Source organism: Rhincodon typus, chromosome 30 (assembly GCF_021869965.1).
Source record: "Rhincodon typus isolate 14 chromosome 30, sRhiTyp1.1, whole genome shotgun sequence".
Classification (NCBI taxonomy): domain Eukaryota; kingdom Metazoa; phylum Chordata; class Chondrichthyes; order Orectolobiformes; family Rhincodontidae; genus Rhincodon; species Rhincodon typus.
This window is the reverse complement of record NC_063361.1, coordinates 10,069,179-10,085,775: the sequence shown is the minus strand read 5'-3', so window position 1 is coordinate 10,085,775 and position 16,597 is coordinate 10,069,179. Positions and strand designations below refer to the sequence as shown.

Sequence of the window (16,597 nt, the reverse complement as noted above, 5' to 3'; positions counted from 1 at the left end):
GGTATGGAGTTCAATGATCAGCCACGATCATATTGAATGAGAGAGCAGACTGAAAGAGGTGAATGGCCTACATTTTCTATGTTTAAAGGCATAGATTTGGGAACTGTGTGACCAAGTGGCTTATCCTTTTATTTGATGGTCAGGTTTGACTATTTTATTTTTAAGTGAACAGTGGTCAGTAGGTGACAATGTTGCTCAGAAATTTATGCCCCTTGCTGGTATGTCTGCCAGCGGTGGGAAGACATCATAAACCTCAACCCCTCACCACCCCTCTCTGTCAGGAGAACCTCCTCATTTCGCTCATCCTGGATTCTGGAGCTTAGGATCCAGGGACTGCTTGGAGATATTATCTGATCAACCTGTTCAGAAATGTTACTGTACACCTCCAGAGCAGGACAGAGTTGAACCTGGGCCTCCCAGCCCAGAGGCAAGGACACTACCACTGCCCAATCAGATCCGTTTGTAGGCAGCTTGCATTCAGAGTCCTGGCTACTGCTGCCAAAGGTGCTTTCTGAGATAGGATGTCTGGCCAAGTGAGGGGAAAAAATCCCATCTCCAGCCAATGAAGACTCTGGGGAGCACTGATAGGCTACAGGGGTGCCATGGTACCCACCAACTCATTGAGTATCAAGAAGACAATCTTTGCCATCTGAAAAACTCAGTCCCATGTTTGTACAATTCAAAGCATTTCATTAGTTTACAATAATTGGTGCAAAACCCACATGAATAGTCAATGTGGACAAGGGAGATGTTAGTGAATCATTGGAGTAAATGTTGTTGGAATTGAGACAAAATTGAGACATTGTAAGGGGCAATTTAGCACCAAAATATTCATGCCTAAAAATTGACTAATGTAGACAGTGATTGCAAAGAGTTTCAAGTTAAGACAGGGGATGCCATCCCCAAGACAAACAAACTGAAGCATGTTACAAAAAATATTTTATGAATTGAGCTGAATTATAGTCGATAATGACCTAAAGGAACTCAGTACAAAGGGTTGATTTTAAAGAAAGAAAATAATTGGCTTGAGTCTCCATGTGGCAAGGGAACAGACTGTGATTATGGCATTGTAGTAAAACATCCTTTTTATGTACATTTTTTTTGTTTTCAATGTTTGCTGGGATGTGGGTATCATTGACAAAGCTAACATTTATCACCCATGACTGATTGCTTTGAACTCAGTGCCTTCTTAAGCCATTTCACAGGGTAGTTAAGAGTTAATTACATCTATCACTTAGGGTAACATTAACCAGACTGAATAAGGAGGGTAGATTTCATTCCCTAAATGACAGCATTGAAACACAGGGGTTTTACAACAATTGATGATCGTTATCATGCTCACTATTATTGAGAATAGCTTTCAATTCCACATTTTATTTATCATGAAAACAAGAAAATAATATTTTGTACAGATATTGAATCAGAATAAAGGTAAACGGCATAAACAATACCTTCATTTTCAAGGTAGGCTTGCCTGTCGAATTCTGTACTGATCAGGCTATCATTGTCCATCCCCGACACATTCCCTATGAAGGTGTAATTATATAGCAGTTCCGCTGGTGGTGGCCATATCACACATTTGTGTTTCAAATTTCCCATAAAGAGCTGAAGACCAACAAGTGCAAATACACTCAAACAGAAAACTGTCAGAATCATCACATCTGATAATTTCTTCACTGACTGGATGAGAGCTCCGACAATTGTTTTTAACCCTAATGAACAGAAAAATAAGTTGTATGTTAAACTGAATCCTAGCCTATAATTCCAAATATAAAGGATGTTGACTATCCCACTGATCCATTTGCTTCAGTGGTGGTAATAGTAACCATGGAATTGGAACTAATTACTCACTCAAAATTCAATACAAATTACTTTTACTTGTATGTTATACTAAAAGAAAGCAACTTACATTAATTTCTCCCCAATTCTGAAAGTGCTATCTGTGTTTTTATTCAAATGGCATTATATTTTATCTTTAATTTCTCCAGTCCTTGAAGCATTAACTTTATTGGAGACTGTCACAATTCTATACTACTGAATGTAGGGACGTCTATTGCCGTCCGATGAAGGAGTTTATCATTGCATCTAATGATAAAACCCAGGTAATCGAGGAGACTGGATAGTGCAGTTGCCTTTTGTCTCTGGAACTGCCTCTTAAATCTGTCAACTTGCTGTAAACACCATATATAAAATGAGTCAATACAGTGTGCAGCTGGAGAAACACAGCAGGTCAGGCAGCATCAGAGGAGCAGAAAGTCGACGTTTCAGGTTTACAGGTCCTGATGAAGAGTGTAAACCCGAAACATTGACTTTCCTGCCCCTCTGATGGTGCCTGACCTGCTGTGTTCCTCCAGCTCCACACTGTGTTATCTCTGACTCCAGCACCTGCAGTTCTTGCTATCTCCGTGTACGATAAATGAGTTTGTTCTCAATCCACTAGAAGATGACATAATTATATTATACCCTTCGCAGCTTCAAAATGTCTCTATGTGCTTTGCAGCCATTGAAGTGTAGTTGCTATGGTAACACAAGACAGGTGCAATCTGAAATTGTTCCAATTGATGTATTAATTGACAATCTCATAACACTTGGCCTCAGTATGATTGCTGTGCAGCATAAAATTCCTGTCACAAGAAGCTTTCCTGAGGATAGGCCTGAGGCATATTGCAACAGAGACAGACAAAGCTTTACACTGCATCTATCAATGAGCTAGTTATAAGGGGTGTGCTTGACGTTTATGTTGTTGTTGGAAGAGGTTGACTTCTACCTGGCCTCATGATTTGAGTGCTCTCAGAAAGCGAATCCTGGAGCCACACAGAGGGGCAAGAGCTGTCCTGAGAAAGTGAGGTTCTCCTATTAGAACTCTACCCTCTCCCCTTCTGCTTTTGTCACTTTTGTACAGCAGGAATTCACGTGGTCATTTTCGAACTTGCTGGATGAGGCGCTGCCAAATTGTACAATTTTTGGAAGACTGCACTGGCATCGCCCCAATTCAGTAATGGATCTCCTCTTCTCTGGCGACATTTTGCTGAGAACTGGGAAGTATTCAATGATTTTAAAGTCTCCTCATCACTATCAACCACTGGAGATGTAAATACCTGTCCAGGGGACTATGGTGGAAGACTTTAGAATTGCTGAAGAGAGACAAATCCTTTTGTATGTGGAGTGGAAGAGATCTTAATATCACTTATAGTGAGGGTTATGACTGCACAGCCATGATCATATTACAAGTCCTGGGGATGTTGAAAAGTTACTTTACACTTGGTTCTTTGCCTGTTACAGCTGAAACACCTATTGATGCTAGCAGTGGATGCTGAAGCAGAAAGAACTCCATTTCGCGGGACTAACATCGTTCATCTTGATCAACTAAAAAATGTGCAATTGCTTTTCATAAAGTTATCATTAATAATATTGCAGTTATGTTTGTAAATATTCACAATTATTTAAAATCATCAATGTAAATTTCATGGACTTTTATTGCTTTCATTTCTTTGAGCAGGCAATGACAAAAAGAAATGTCTTTTTCTCTGTGAGGTATTGAATTATCTTAATTGTTCCTGTTAAGTAGTTTTAGGAACTCAATGAGCACCAACCTCCCGACAAATTGATCTTATTTTGAAGTACTGTGTCCAGTTCTGATTGCCCAGCTATAGGAAGGATATTGTTAAATCAGAGAGGATTTAGGAAGGGTTTACTAGGATGTTGCCAGGAATGGAAGGTTGAGATATAAAAATAGGCTGTATAGACTGGAACATTTTCCACTGGAGCATAGGAGGTTGAGGGGTGACCTTATAGAGATTTTTAAAATAACAAGGGGCATAGATAAGGTGAATAGCAAAGGTCTTTTCCCGAGGGTGGGGGAGTTCAAAACTAGGGGCATACTTTTAAGGTGAGAGGAGAAAGATTTGAAAGGGACCTGAGGGGCAACCTTTTCACACAGAGTGTGGTTTGTATGTAGGATGAATTGCTAGAGGATGTGGTAGATACGGGTACAGTTATAACATTTAAAGTCATTTGGACAGGTACATGAATAGGAAAGGTTTAGAGTGCTATGGGCCAAACACTGGCAAACGGGCTAGTTTAGTTTGGGAAATGTGGTTGGCATGGATGAGTTGGACCGAAGGGTCTGTTTCTGTTCTGTATGACTCTATGCCTCTATAACAATGAAAGTACCATCTTATGTATTTTATAATCAGCAAAAGAGGACAATCTAAAGACATAGAAAATTCCATAGCACCCACCTGGAATAACTGTGATGGTTTTCAGTGCCCGGAGCACTCTAAATGTTCTTAGAGCAGAGACATTACCCAAATCCACAAATTCAGTGACATACCTAATCAATGACAACAGCATGGAGAGCAGCAAGGTTTAGTCAGGCAGAGTTGACACCAAGAAATTAATATTTTATCAAATATTTATATGACCAGTGTTTCATAACTGTATCAAAGTGGATGACCAGTCCTCCCATTCTCCCAAATGGTTTGCGATTATTAAGCCCAATTTCATTGAGATATTGAAAGAAAGCAACACAGGCACTTGGGGAAGGTATGACATTGTGTTGTGTAATATTAGGAATGGGTATATTAGGATATTGAAAAATCATTTGCATATCCTCTATTTTAAAGGCATTTTTAATCCACATATTCTGGTGGATCACAAAGAAATGGTCAGAGAAATTCCTCATGAGTGGTGCTGAACAGATAGCTAGGTCTTGCAATTGTATTGCTCCTTCCACATCATCAGGTTTTGCTTTACCTTTTACACTTTTTGCAGTTAAGCATGCAGCAATTACAGTGGATTTTGACCCAGTGTTAGTGAAAGAATTGCGACATAGGACATAATCTTTCCAGTCAACATGAAACCATGAAGTAGGTTGGTTGCATAGAAAATTAGGAGTGCTGTCATCACGGTGCTTTCTTGACTCCATTCAGGGTTAGTCCCCTGGTCTGTTGGTAATGACAGAGAGAGGGATATGGCGGATCATGAAATGACAGATTGGAGTGTATTATATTTCCACTCATGATACCTCACAGCATTTCACAGATACCTGGTTCTGAGCTGCTGGATCTGTTCTGAATGTATTAATTTTAGCATGGTGCCACAGATCATAATAAAGGGTGCCTTGACTATTAAGATAGGACTTTGTCTCCATGAAGACAGTACCGTGGTTCTACCAGCTCTGTCACGAACAAATGCATCTGCAATAGGTAGATCGGTAATGGCAAGGTTAAGTAAGATTTCCCCTCCTGTTGGTTCCGTTGTTGCCTGCCACAAGCCAAGCTTGGTAGATATACCTTTAAGAACTCAGCCAGATCAATCTGAGCCACTCTTGGTGATGAGCCATCATCAGATCAGAAGTGATGACGTTTGCTGATGATTGCACAATGCTCAGGACTATTTGTGGCTCTTCAGTCTGTGTCCATATACAGCAGGTCCTGGCAACATTCAGTCTTGGGTTGCTAAATGCAAATAACATTATTGCCACACAGTGACAGGCAATGACCATCTCCAATGAGGTAGAATCAGACTGAGTGACAGTGCCATACTGACTGAGCACCACGAGGCACAGCTACAGAGTGGAATTAAAGGGCCACAAAGGATTATTAATGTGAGGTTGCAGAAAGGGTAACACTGGTTGGATACTGGTCAATTGCACACCTCAGCAAACTTGGGCTCGCAAGGATTGGAAGTTTGGGAGACCTTATTCAGTCCCCAAAAGAGGCAGTAAATCCTTCATAAGTGCCACAACGGAGGGAATAATTTAGTTAAACCATGGAGAGTGGGAATCATACCATAAAATCATAACTAAAGCAGATAGTATTTAATAAAGCTGCAAATAGCAGAATTCGTACAATAAAGCCATGAAAAAGGTGAAAATCCTCCATTTTAGTCACAAAAAGTGGAAACCACTACCCCCCCACCCCCGTTCCACAGCATAGAGTGTCAGAATTGCTATTACTGTGAAATAGAAGTCTTTTAAACAAGTGAAAATAGATAATCCTACTAGAAATACGTCAGCAAAAATACTGCCAGGAAAATTTCATTTCTGAGATGGACCAAATAGAACACAGACGTAAATACATTGGTGGCAACACTTCCAGGGATATAGAATCATTTCCAAATTAGATACTAAATCAGAAGCTGAACAAATGAATGCACTTTCATTCACAATTGGGAGAATAATTGATGATGTCATTTTATCGAAGGTAAAATAAGCAACAGATACTTTTGAAGTGAAGTGACACTAAAACTAATAAAATTCTCAGAAGAGTTTGCAGAAGAGTTCAAGATCCAGAGTATTTCATAAATGATTTCATTAATAATCTGAATGGATTAGTGAAGAAAAGCATCTATGGTGTCTTCAAATTAGAATTCCAAAAAGACAGAATTACAGGAATTGCTGATGAGTCTTTCTCAGATTTATTACAGTCCATAGAGGATCTGGCTCTAGAAAATGGCATCAAAATAGTGAGTGTAGTAAAAGTTCAGAAGCAACAAAGACCAATCCCAAGAAGAGAAGATCAAACTCGGGACAGGGGACCAGCACAGTTCATTCAATTCTTAAGGTACGAAATCACAAATGATACAAATGTGGAAACAATATGTATTGTTAGTACAAAAGGTATCAGATCCTAAATGTCCTTGCGTGCACTGAAAGAAAAGAAACTTCAAAGTCACAGTCAGTACCCAGCTGTTAAAGTGAATGCCCTATCTGTTACACCATAGGCCACTTTCAGAAAACATGCAGAAGTGAAACACAGTTTCTATGCAAAAGTAGAATTTTCACTAAACTCGATAAAAATCGTGCATTCTGGTTGGGACTAATCAAGAATATTTACTACATTCATAACTCCACTTGGGACATTTAGTTTCAAAAGATGACGATTTGGGATTACCTTCGCCCCATAGGTTTTTACAACAAACGATGCCAAATGTTTACAAGTTCCTCACATGTGCCACTTGGATGACATATTGATACATGGGAAAACAGCTGAAGAGCAAGATCATTGAATGCATGCAGACCTAAAGCACTTACAAGTGGAAGCACTCACCCTGGATAAGAAGTGCCATTTCTCCATGTTTGTTTCCTAGGTGACATGGTCAACACAGAAGATATAATAGTGGATCTTCAGAAGACTAAAGCCATATGGAATTCCCTATTGTGAAGACAACCGGAATCTCCAAAGAACTTGCTTCACTTGGCAACTACTATAGAACTCTTAAGAAAATTGCTCAAGAAGATGTAGGATGTTGTTGGAACCTGCATCTAGAGTTTGCTTTTCAGAGAATCAAGGACTTGTTGATTTCCTTGGGCGTCATAGCGTATTATAACCTGTCATTTCTAACCACCATAGCAGCCAATGTTTCAGCTACAAGCTTAGAAACAGCGCATGTCTAGGAATAAACCAGTTTATTATGCATCAAAAGTACTTTCGGATACAGAAACATGACGTGGCATGATCAAGAAAGAAGTTCTTCTAGTTACATGGGCATGCAAAAGATTTTCAGATGGAATACTTGGTCTGAAATTGATCATAGGAATGGATCAAAAACCTCTAGTTTCTTGACTGAATGAGAATGAGCTAACAAGGATGTCTCTGAATGCTAAGATTCTCAGGAGTATCACCTGTGAATCTACATTTGCAGAGAAAACTGCTGATGACAGCAGATGTACTCTCTAGATGGTTGACAGCTTTACCAAGCAGTGAATTAGGTTCAGTTTTACCATAGATCAGCTAAGTGTCCATTTCAGGGAGTTTAAGGGAGGGTTTCTCTCCTTGAGCTCAAACAAGTTATATCAGACAATTCTCCATCCCTCATATTATTGTGTACACCACACCTCTATGGCATTCTCTCAGACTATGGTGCATTCACCAACTGCAGAAACATTTGCTACTTCTGGGACTTTCTAAGATTTTTGCCGGCAGCACCACATTTAAAAGTGAGTTGTTTTCCACATCAATTGCTGTGAGCCACAAACACCCCTTCACAGTGTATATAATGGGAGGGAAATGAGAAACAATGCTTCTGAGGGCACATAGATAACACAGATGATACTTCACTGAGATTGGAATCTCACATTCATAAATGTATTCCTACTTTATATCATCACCTGTCTGATCAATTGTCATTGCAACTGCAGCTACCAAAATGAAGCTACATTGGCTGCCTGGACTTAACTACCATACCGTGTTAGAACTGTGTCTAAAAGGAGTGCCACTCTTTCCCTAACACACAGCTTAACATCTGTTCATTATTCAATGGGGAAGTATCACATTATAAAGACTTCAAGTGGTTAAGACCTTCCATTTTTATTAATCAACAGGAAGAGTGGAGAAAAACAAATAATCAAAGCTGCATTTACTTCTGGGTACACACATGGTGAGCTTGCCTTTTGAGTAACAGCAAGATTATGGTCAATGAGTGATAACTGCTTCAAGCAAACATCCATTGGAACCAGGTGTTAATGAAATCCTGTCTGGATTGTTGCACCTGATGCAGCACTGCTCTATGGTGCTGAAGGTGATGTTCTTCCGGATCAATATTCCTGCTTGGAAAGCTGCTGCCACTCTCTCAGCTCTTCAGAATCTATCACTACCCCCATTTACCAGTTTTGGGTGTATAGAGCACAGCATGCTTGGGTTATGCAGCACACTGTCTGGAGTGCACGGCAACACCCCCTAAGACCAATCTAAGCTTCAGTGAGTGAACCAAAAAAAAGTAAACAAAGAGTCCTGAAGTGCAGCCTGCTCAATAGCATGAGATGGTACCTGTTCCTGCACTCAAAGTTTGCTGTGCTCCAACATTGAAATGAAGAACTCTATTCTACGTGAATCAGACATGTGGCAAGACGATGTGGTGAGGATGGTGCATGTCCAAGGCCAACGTCTCCGAGTTAAGTGGGGGTAGAGGTGGGCACTGCCCAAGGAACATGTCCAGAAATGTTGGAGACTCTGGCCAAAATGAAGTCAGAGAAGCAAGGAGGAAGCTGGAGCTTGAACCCTCATTGGGAATTGTCACCATCTAGTTTTCTCTGCCACTTTGGAGAATAGCAAATTGCATATCAATAAGGTGAAATTAGGTACTTTGAAACTTACTATGAGACTCACTAATAAGATTCCTGCCATTGAGTGGAAAATCAGACGTTTTTTTCTCAAGACTGGGAATCTCATTTCTCTGATCTTGCCATATTAACCCAATTGATTCATCAATGCCCATGTTAATCAAGGGCTGGAAAAATTCAATCTATTGAGTCTATTCACAAAATTGAGTGTTACAATCAGTGTACGATGGCACAATGAACAAAAAGCCACAATCTGATTTGCCAGATCCAACAGGAAGAGACAAGGTACCAGAGATGTCTCTTAATATTTGTCAGAATTGTGTTGAGGGTTGGTTTCCATTTAATTGTGTGTATCACACTGAGTCTGTGACATGATCAAACCCAGAAATGGCTGCAAGTTGACTGAAGTACTAAATAGTGAATTGTATCCTGTTATTCCACATCAGGTATACTAGACATTGCAAGCACTTGCTATAAGACATTGGTAATGGCATCAAAGTCCCTCATTGCTCTGTGCTGTGGATGGTACAGGTGTCACTTCTTTGACGAAATCCCCAGTGTTCTTGGAGATCCCAGACGACTGTATTAGCCAAGCTCTGGCTTTATACATGGCTGTCCCCGAGTCTCCCTGGAGCAGCTTTCCTGAGGGATCTTCCTGAAGTAAGGCTGGAATGACCAGTCATACATCTTACACTACTATGTCCACGACTATAAAGTGACACCAGAGCTCAAAATAAGACTGTTCATCAGAGCTGAAGAGTAATCTAGACGCAAAACATTAGTTTGCTCTCTCACCATGGATACTGTCTGACCTGCTGTGATCTCCAGCATTTGGTGTTTTCAGTACAGATTCCAGCATGGGCAGTAATCTGTTCCTACAATGGGTTAGAACGGTTAAGTTGCTCTTAAAGAAGAACACAAACTTCTATTTGACACTATAGATTCCCCCACTCCAATGTGGTCCAGCTGTTGATGGGCAGGAAGATGGAGATTTAGCTCCCCATCCTACCAAGGACATTGACTCCACATTCACATCTACAAATCTATCAATACAAAATAAGGTTCAGTCCTATCGTGCACATGAGGCTGTACATTACAATAGGCACCACACACGAGGCAATCATTACATTTATGACGGGGACCACAGGATTGGATTAAGGATCTAAACAGGAAAGATACATTTATCAAAGGCTCTGCAGAGAACAGCAGAGTTCATATATTGTTTGGACTTCAAAGTGGTTGTGTGAAGGAACCACAGTAATCTTATCCCATTAAGAGTTCATCATCCAGCATTGATCAGTTGGGATAATTGCAGTCTGTCAGGAAGAGAATCAAAGTCGATGGGTTACAAACCAGGAAACTACCAGTCTTATAAGTCCCAAGGTAATGCTTTTTGGGAGAATAGCGAAACTCTCAAATCACTTGAATTTGTAAAATCAGAGACTTGGGAGGAGATGGGGTGATGGCAAATGTGTAACAATAGAAAAAGAAGTTAGGAGGCAGATGTTATCTGTCACATAATTACAGCATTGTAACAGTGCAGAAGGGGGCCATTTGGCCCATTATATCTGTACCCACTCTCTGAGCATTTTGACTTAGTGCCAATCTCCTGCAACTCTCCACATTGTTTCCATGCAAATAATCAGCTAATTCCCTCTTGAATGCCTCAATGACCCATATTAAAAATGAAATTAAACTGAATTAAACTGAAAATTTCTGAACAGGTTAATTCTAGGAATATCATAAGCTCCGCCTACTATGATGACATCATATTGATTTGTGGGCAAAACAGCTTTGGATCTCAAAGGGCTGAGACCCAATATCTGGTCCTCCTCAAAGTTTCTAAATAACATTTATTATATCAATGTGTGCTGTAACTAATTATTAATATGCAATAACCTATATCTTCACAACTTCAAAAGACTCCTCAATTAGACCAGGAAGTGGCTTTCCTTTACCACCCTCTACCAAGCAGGTTTGCAGTTTTCTCCAGGAAATAATGACGGCAACAGCAAATGTCATCACGACACTGCATCTGCTACACCAAAGTGAGTCAGCCGGCCCATACAGCTTGAGTAAATCACCTCTTGTCTCCCGAAACCCCTGTCCACCATCTACAAGACACATGTCAGGAGTGTGAGGGTATACTCTCCAATTATCTGGACGGGTGGAATTCAGCAACATTCAGAGGCTCAATACCATCCAAGCACAAAGCAGCCTGCTTGATTAAACAGTTGTCAAGTACTGTTCTGAAGAGTTTGTCAATACATTGCTGTGATTTTCTGCCTATGAATCTGAATATATTTTTATGGTGTGTGAGAACTGGGGCAGTGGAAGCACAGAAATTTCTGATACATGCATAGCTGTGTATTGTGAGAGCTGGAGATGAAAACGGAGTCCGCCATGTATAACATACACTGACTCTGCACTCTTATTAAATATCCTTATTAATACAAATCAGTATGTTGGAAGGTTTTCCAGGAACTGAAATAACAGAAGATATTTTGCCTGGCTTCCAGGGTTTTGTGATGTGATACAGACATCTTAAGGTGCTGCACATAAAACAAGTCACTGTGAGGTTGTAGACTTGTTCGCTGAGCCAGTATGTTTGACTGCAGCATTTCACTGGAGGCATACCGATGAGGTTACCTAGCAGGGTGACGAAACATCTGCAATCAAACACACTGGCTCGGCAAGCAAGTCTACAACCTCATCCACAACCCGAGCTACAAATCTACCCCAAAACAGCCACTGTGTTGGAAAAGAAGTCTGTTGTGTGAATCACTCCGAGGGGTATGAATGTTGTATGATGGCTGTTGGGACCTTCAGCTGCTGCCAACGAATATCATCAATTACTGAGTGAAAAGAAAAGTATTTACTTGTCACATGCTAAATTCGGTTAGCAGGGTTTGATAATAGAATGGGTAAGGGACTGTCACAGCAAGTTTTTGTTTTGGCCTCACTGCAGCGAACTATGATCAAGAAGAGAATGGATTTCCATTGTGGAATGCTGTAGACCAAAATCAGACAGCAGCCAAAATAATGCAGGAAGGTGAAACGTACAGAGGGATTTAAATTCCACATGCCGGAAATTAGACCGGGGGCCCAAATATAACATGCATTGTGATATCTACTGGGCCTTGCCAGGGATAGAAATTCCTGGACACCTCCCTCAGTAATGCAGTCAATGTTCAACTGCAACTTGTGGTCTTCTTGCAGAGTAGGAGTCATGTGATGTGGGTGCCTACAAATGGAAGGAATATCCATCTGATTACAGGGGCGGGGAAGCGATTAGCAAAGGCTATACGTGGGTTCATCTGGGAATGCACACTGGAATGAATTCTCCCTGCTGCACCCTATGTCCTTTCAGGCCCTGGGATTTAACCAGCATGAGAGAAAATAATTAGCCACTACAACAGTTGCACATTGGTGACAGTTTTGACAGATCTGTGAGATAGAGTTTGCATGGTACCACTGGCAACAGAAAGCTTTGCTATATGTGAGGGTCATTTGGGGGAAAGGGCTATTGTCTCCAACTCTGTATCTATTTTGCATTGAATGTGGTTCGATATTGGTGATGCAGCCTTGTAATTTCTATCTGAAGAAACTTTATCAACATATGGGTAACTGTTACTTACGCCATTGCGATGACACTAAAATCCAGCCAGTTCCATGGATCACGAAGAAATGTAAAGTCATCAATGACAAATCCTCGGGCAAATACCTTTATCATTGCTTCAAAAGTATAAATCCCGGTGAATACGTACCTGCAGATAACCAATTAAAGCAGGTAGGAATGAAGTGGGCAAAAGTAACATGGTAGGTCAATAAATTAGGGTCCAATTAGAAATAATTTAAATGCTGGACGGCAATATTTAAACATTACATTTCTTTAGGAAAAACATGCATTGTATCACAGTGGTAGTGTCCCTACCTCTGAGCCAGGAATCCTGGGGTTTAAGTTCCACCTGTTCCAGAGGTGTGTAAGAACATCTCTAAACATGTTGATTAGATAATATCTATTTTGGTGGATATCAAGTTTACATAACCTAACATTGCAAAGTATGAGTCGATTATTAGCAGTGCGTTTAATGCAAGGATCATTTCAGCCACATAGTGCATGTACAGGCAATTTAAGACAAAACATTGGGCCAAATGGACCGACTGCCATCTGCATCCAAGTATCAGAAAGTCTTACACACAAATCTTTCACTACTAATGTCACGCCTTTGCCTGACTTTTAATCTGCGTATGGAGTTTTATGTGCTAGAATGGGTATGGAAATCTGGATACATGTTTGTTACAGTAACGCAGATATGAAGTACTGAAAAAAATTCAAAATAATTCTTAGACATTTACTGAGTCAGGTTTGACCAGCCTATCTACATTAGCTTTAGTGAGTTTGGAGAATGGCTTATAAAGTTACAAAAAAAATCTTAAAAAAGATAATCTTCTTACTCTTGTCAAAATACAAAGATGTATTTTAAAACTGGTCCAAATGCAGTGACCAAATACTGTCTCCCTCTTCTGCACCATTGCGGCCCTACCCCCACTAATCTACCTAACCTATTGCTTGGACCTTAAGTGCCATATTCCTTAAGGTTCAATTTTTGGCCCTCTTTGTTTGCTTCTCTTGGTAACATTGTCAATAGCATGGAGGCAGCTTCCACATGTACTGATGATACAAACACCATGCCTTCCATCACCACTGACAATAAGACCAGAACTGGTTGAGTAATTGTCCAAAATCAAGGCATGGATGAGCCAGAATTTTCTCTAACTTAGATTTGATAATGCTGCTTAGTTCCACCATAACCTATGTGCACTCTTGTCCCAATCTCACACCAGAATCCCTCTTTTTGACTGCTGGTTTAGGCTGAAGCCAAAGTGCAACCATAATGTTTTGACTCTGAGCTGAGTTTCCAATTTCTTATTCTATCCATCAACTGACTGCATTCTTGTACCTCTGTCCTTTCTTCACCTCTTTGCTGCTGGAGCCCTCCTGAGAACTTGATTCAATCCAGGCTTGACATGCTGTATGTGATCCTTGCAAATTTCCTCGTAGATCAATTTAAAATTGCCAAACTTCCATCATATATGTCTTTTCTGCACTAAAACACTGTTCTCACTGAATTTGCTTCGCCCCCTCAAAATAGTAGATTCAAATTCTTAATCCTCATTTTTCTCCAAAATATCACCCAGGGAACTGCTGTAAATTCTTCAAATTCCCCAAAGCTTAGATTCCAATTGGTGATCTCATCAGTCTGATTCTGGCTTGCTTTGCATGCCTTCTCCCTCTATTCCACAAATGATAGAAGGTTTTGACCATTTTGATTCAACTCTCTGGAACACCCTGAACCCCCAACTTCCAAAACCTTTTTAGAACCCATCTATTTGACTTTGTCTTTAGTCACTAAATTTCACTCTTTTGCTCCTATTTAGGCTTTGTTTTTCTCTGACTCTTCTCCCTTGTGATGTTTATATGTTAAAACCACTATCTGCACATGCATCCTTATTGAGAAGCTCCTTCCAACTTAAATGCTGGACTGCTCTTCCAACACTATTAAGAAGCTAGTTCAAACTGAGGTGGTAACAGGGACAAGTGGTTAAAAGGCCCATGAGCTAAGAGGGCGAAATTAAATCAAACAGAATTCCTGCTGTGATAACAAGGTGTCGAGCTGGATGAACACAGCAGGCCAGGCAGCATCATAGGAGCAGGAAAGCTGACGTTTCGGGCCTAGACCCTTCTTCAGAAATGGGGGAGGGGAAAGGGGTTCTGAAATAAATAGGGAGAGAGGGGGAGGCGGATAGAAGATGGATAGAGGAGAAGATAGGTGGAGAGGAAACAGACAGGTCAAAGAGGCAGGGATGGAGCCAGTAAAGGTGAGTGTAGGTGGGGAGGTAGGGAGGAGATAGGTCAGTCCAGGGAGGACGGACAGGTCGAGGGGGCGGGATGAGGTTAGCAGGTAGGAGACGGGGGTGGGGCTTGAGGGGGGAGGAGGGGATAGGTGGGAGGTAGGACAGGTTAGGGAGGCGGGGACGAGCTGGACTGGTTTTGGGATGCGGTAGAGGGAGGGGAGATTTTGAAGCTTGTGAAATCCACATTGATACCATTGGGCTGCAGGGTTCCGAAGCAGAATATGAGTTGCTGTGGATTTCACAATGTGAATTTCACAAGCTTCAGAATCTCCCCTCCCTCTACCGCATCCCAAAACCAGCCCAGCTCGTCCCCGCCTCCCTAAACTGTCCTACCTCCCACCTATCCCCTCTTCCCACCTCAAGCCCCACCCCCGTCTCCTACCTACTAACCTCATCCCGCCCCCTCGAACTGTCCGTCCTCCCCGGACTGACCTATCTCCTCCCTACCTCCCCACCTACACTCACCTTTACTGGCTCCATCCACGCCTTGTTGACCTGTCTGTCTTCTCTCCACCTGTCTTCTCCTCTATCCATCTTCTATCCGCCTCCCCCTCTCTCCCTATTTATTTCAGAACCCCCTCCCCCATTTCTGAAGAAGGGTCTAGGCCCGAAACGTCAGCTTTCCTGCTCCTATGATGCTGCTTGGCCTGCTGTGTTCATCCAGCTCTCCACCTTGTTATCTCAGATTCTCCAGCATCTGCAGTTCCTACTATCTCTGATAGAATTCCTGCTGTTGTTTCTTATCCCGCTGCTGAGAGATGAGGACCAAATTTGTCTGAGTTCAGATGTTCCTTATTGCCAATGGACACATAAGAAAACTGGCACTTGAGAAAGGTACTAGAGGGTTGGAAGTATCAATAACAACATATCTCAGGAATATACCTCAGAAATGAGGCGAGGATTTTGGAGGAGCAAACCATTGCCTAATTAAAGAGATTACGAACCAATAGTTCACAATTTTAAACATGATTTTGAAAAATAAGGAATATTATCCTGCTGGACAGAGACTTAAAGAAATAACGTATTATAAGCTGTGTACTTCATTGGTGAATATTCAGTTCTTGCATTTGTCTTTAATATAGCTGGAGTTCTTATTAAAAAATGATTAATATTTGGATACGGTATCAGCAGCAAGGCCAACATTTCTGCCAATCTCTATTGTCCTTGATAGATGGTAGTTGGTCTTCTTGAGCAATCTATGTGGTAAATGTACTTGCACACTACTGGGCTGTAACACCTGTGCACCTCCACACATTTTGAAACACTATTAGAGAATACATATTGAACTATAACAGCAAATATTAATGATACCTCACTCTTATCTGCTAACAGGGCACCAGTGTATTACAATTCCAGGATATCTTTGTGAATAATGATCACACTCTTACCAACAATGATAACATGAATTTATAATGCAATTAGCAGGAAGAAATTAATTCATAAACTTACTCTACATTTTTAGTCCAAGGCGCTGGGTCACTCATTGTCATGAACACACAGTTTGCTAAAATTGTAAACATGATGAATAAGCTAAATAATTTACAAAAACAAGGTTAAGGAAAACAGCATCTCTTATATCACTAATAAACATTATTTAATAATTTCCATTACTCA

At 40.9% G+C, this 16,597-nt stretch overlaps 1 protein-coding gene across 1 annotated transcript in view; it reads right to left on the bottom strand.

Moving 5' to 3' along the window:
- Nucleotides 1-16,597, bottom strand: part of LOC109910502 (sodium channel protein type 4 subunit alpha-like) — a 110,383-nt gene that overhangs the window by 88,782 nt on the left and 5,004 nt on the right. Inside the window, exons 3-6 of the mRNA XM_048614391.1 lie at nt 16,433-16,522; nt 12,703-12,831; nt 4,242-4,333; nt 1,452-1,712 (exon numbers count right to left, since the gene is read on the bottom strand). Coding sequence (XP_048470348.1) covers nt 1,452-1,712; nt 4,242-4,333; nt 12,703-12,831; nt 16,433-16,522 — 572 coding nt within the window. The remainder of the gene's footprint in view (nt 1-1,451; nt 1,713-4,241; nt 4,334-12,702; nt 12,832-16,432; nt 16,523-16,597) is intronic.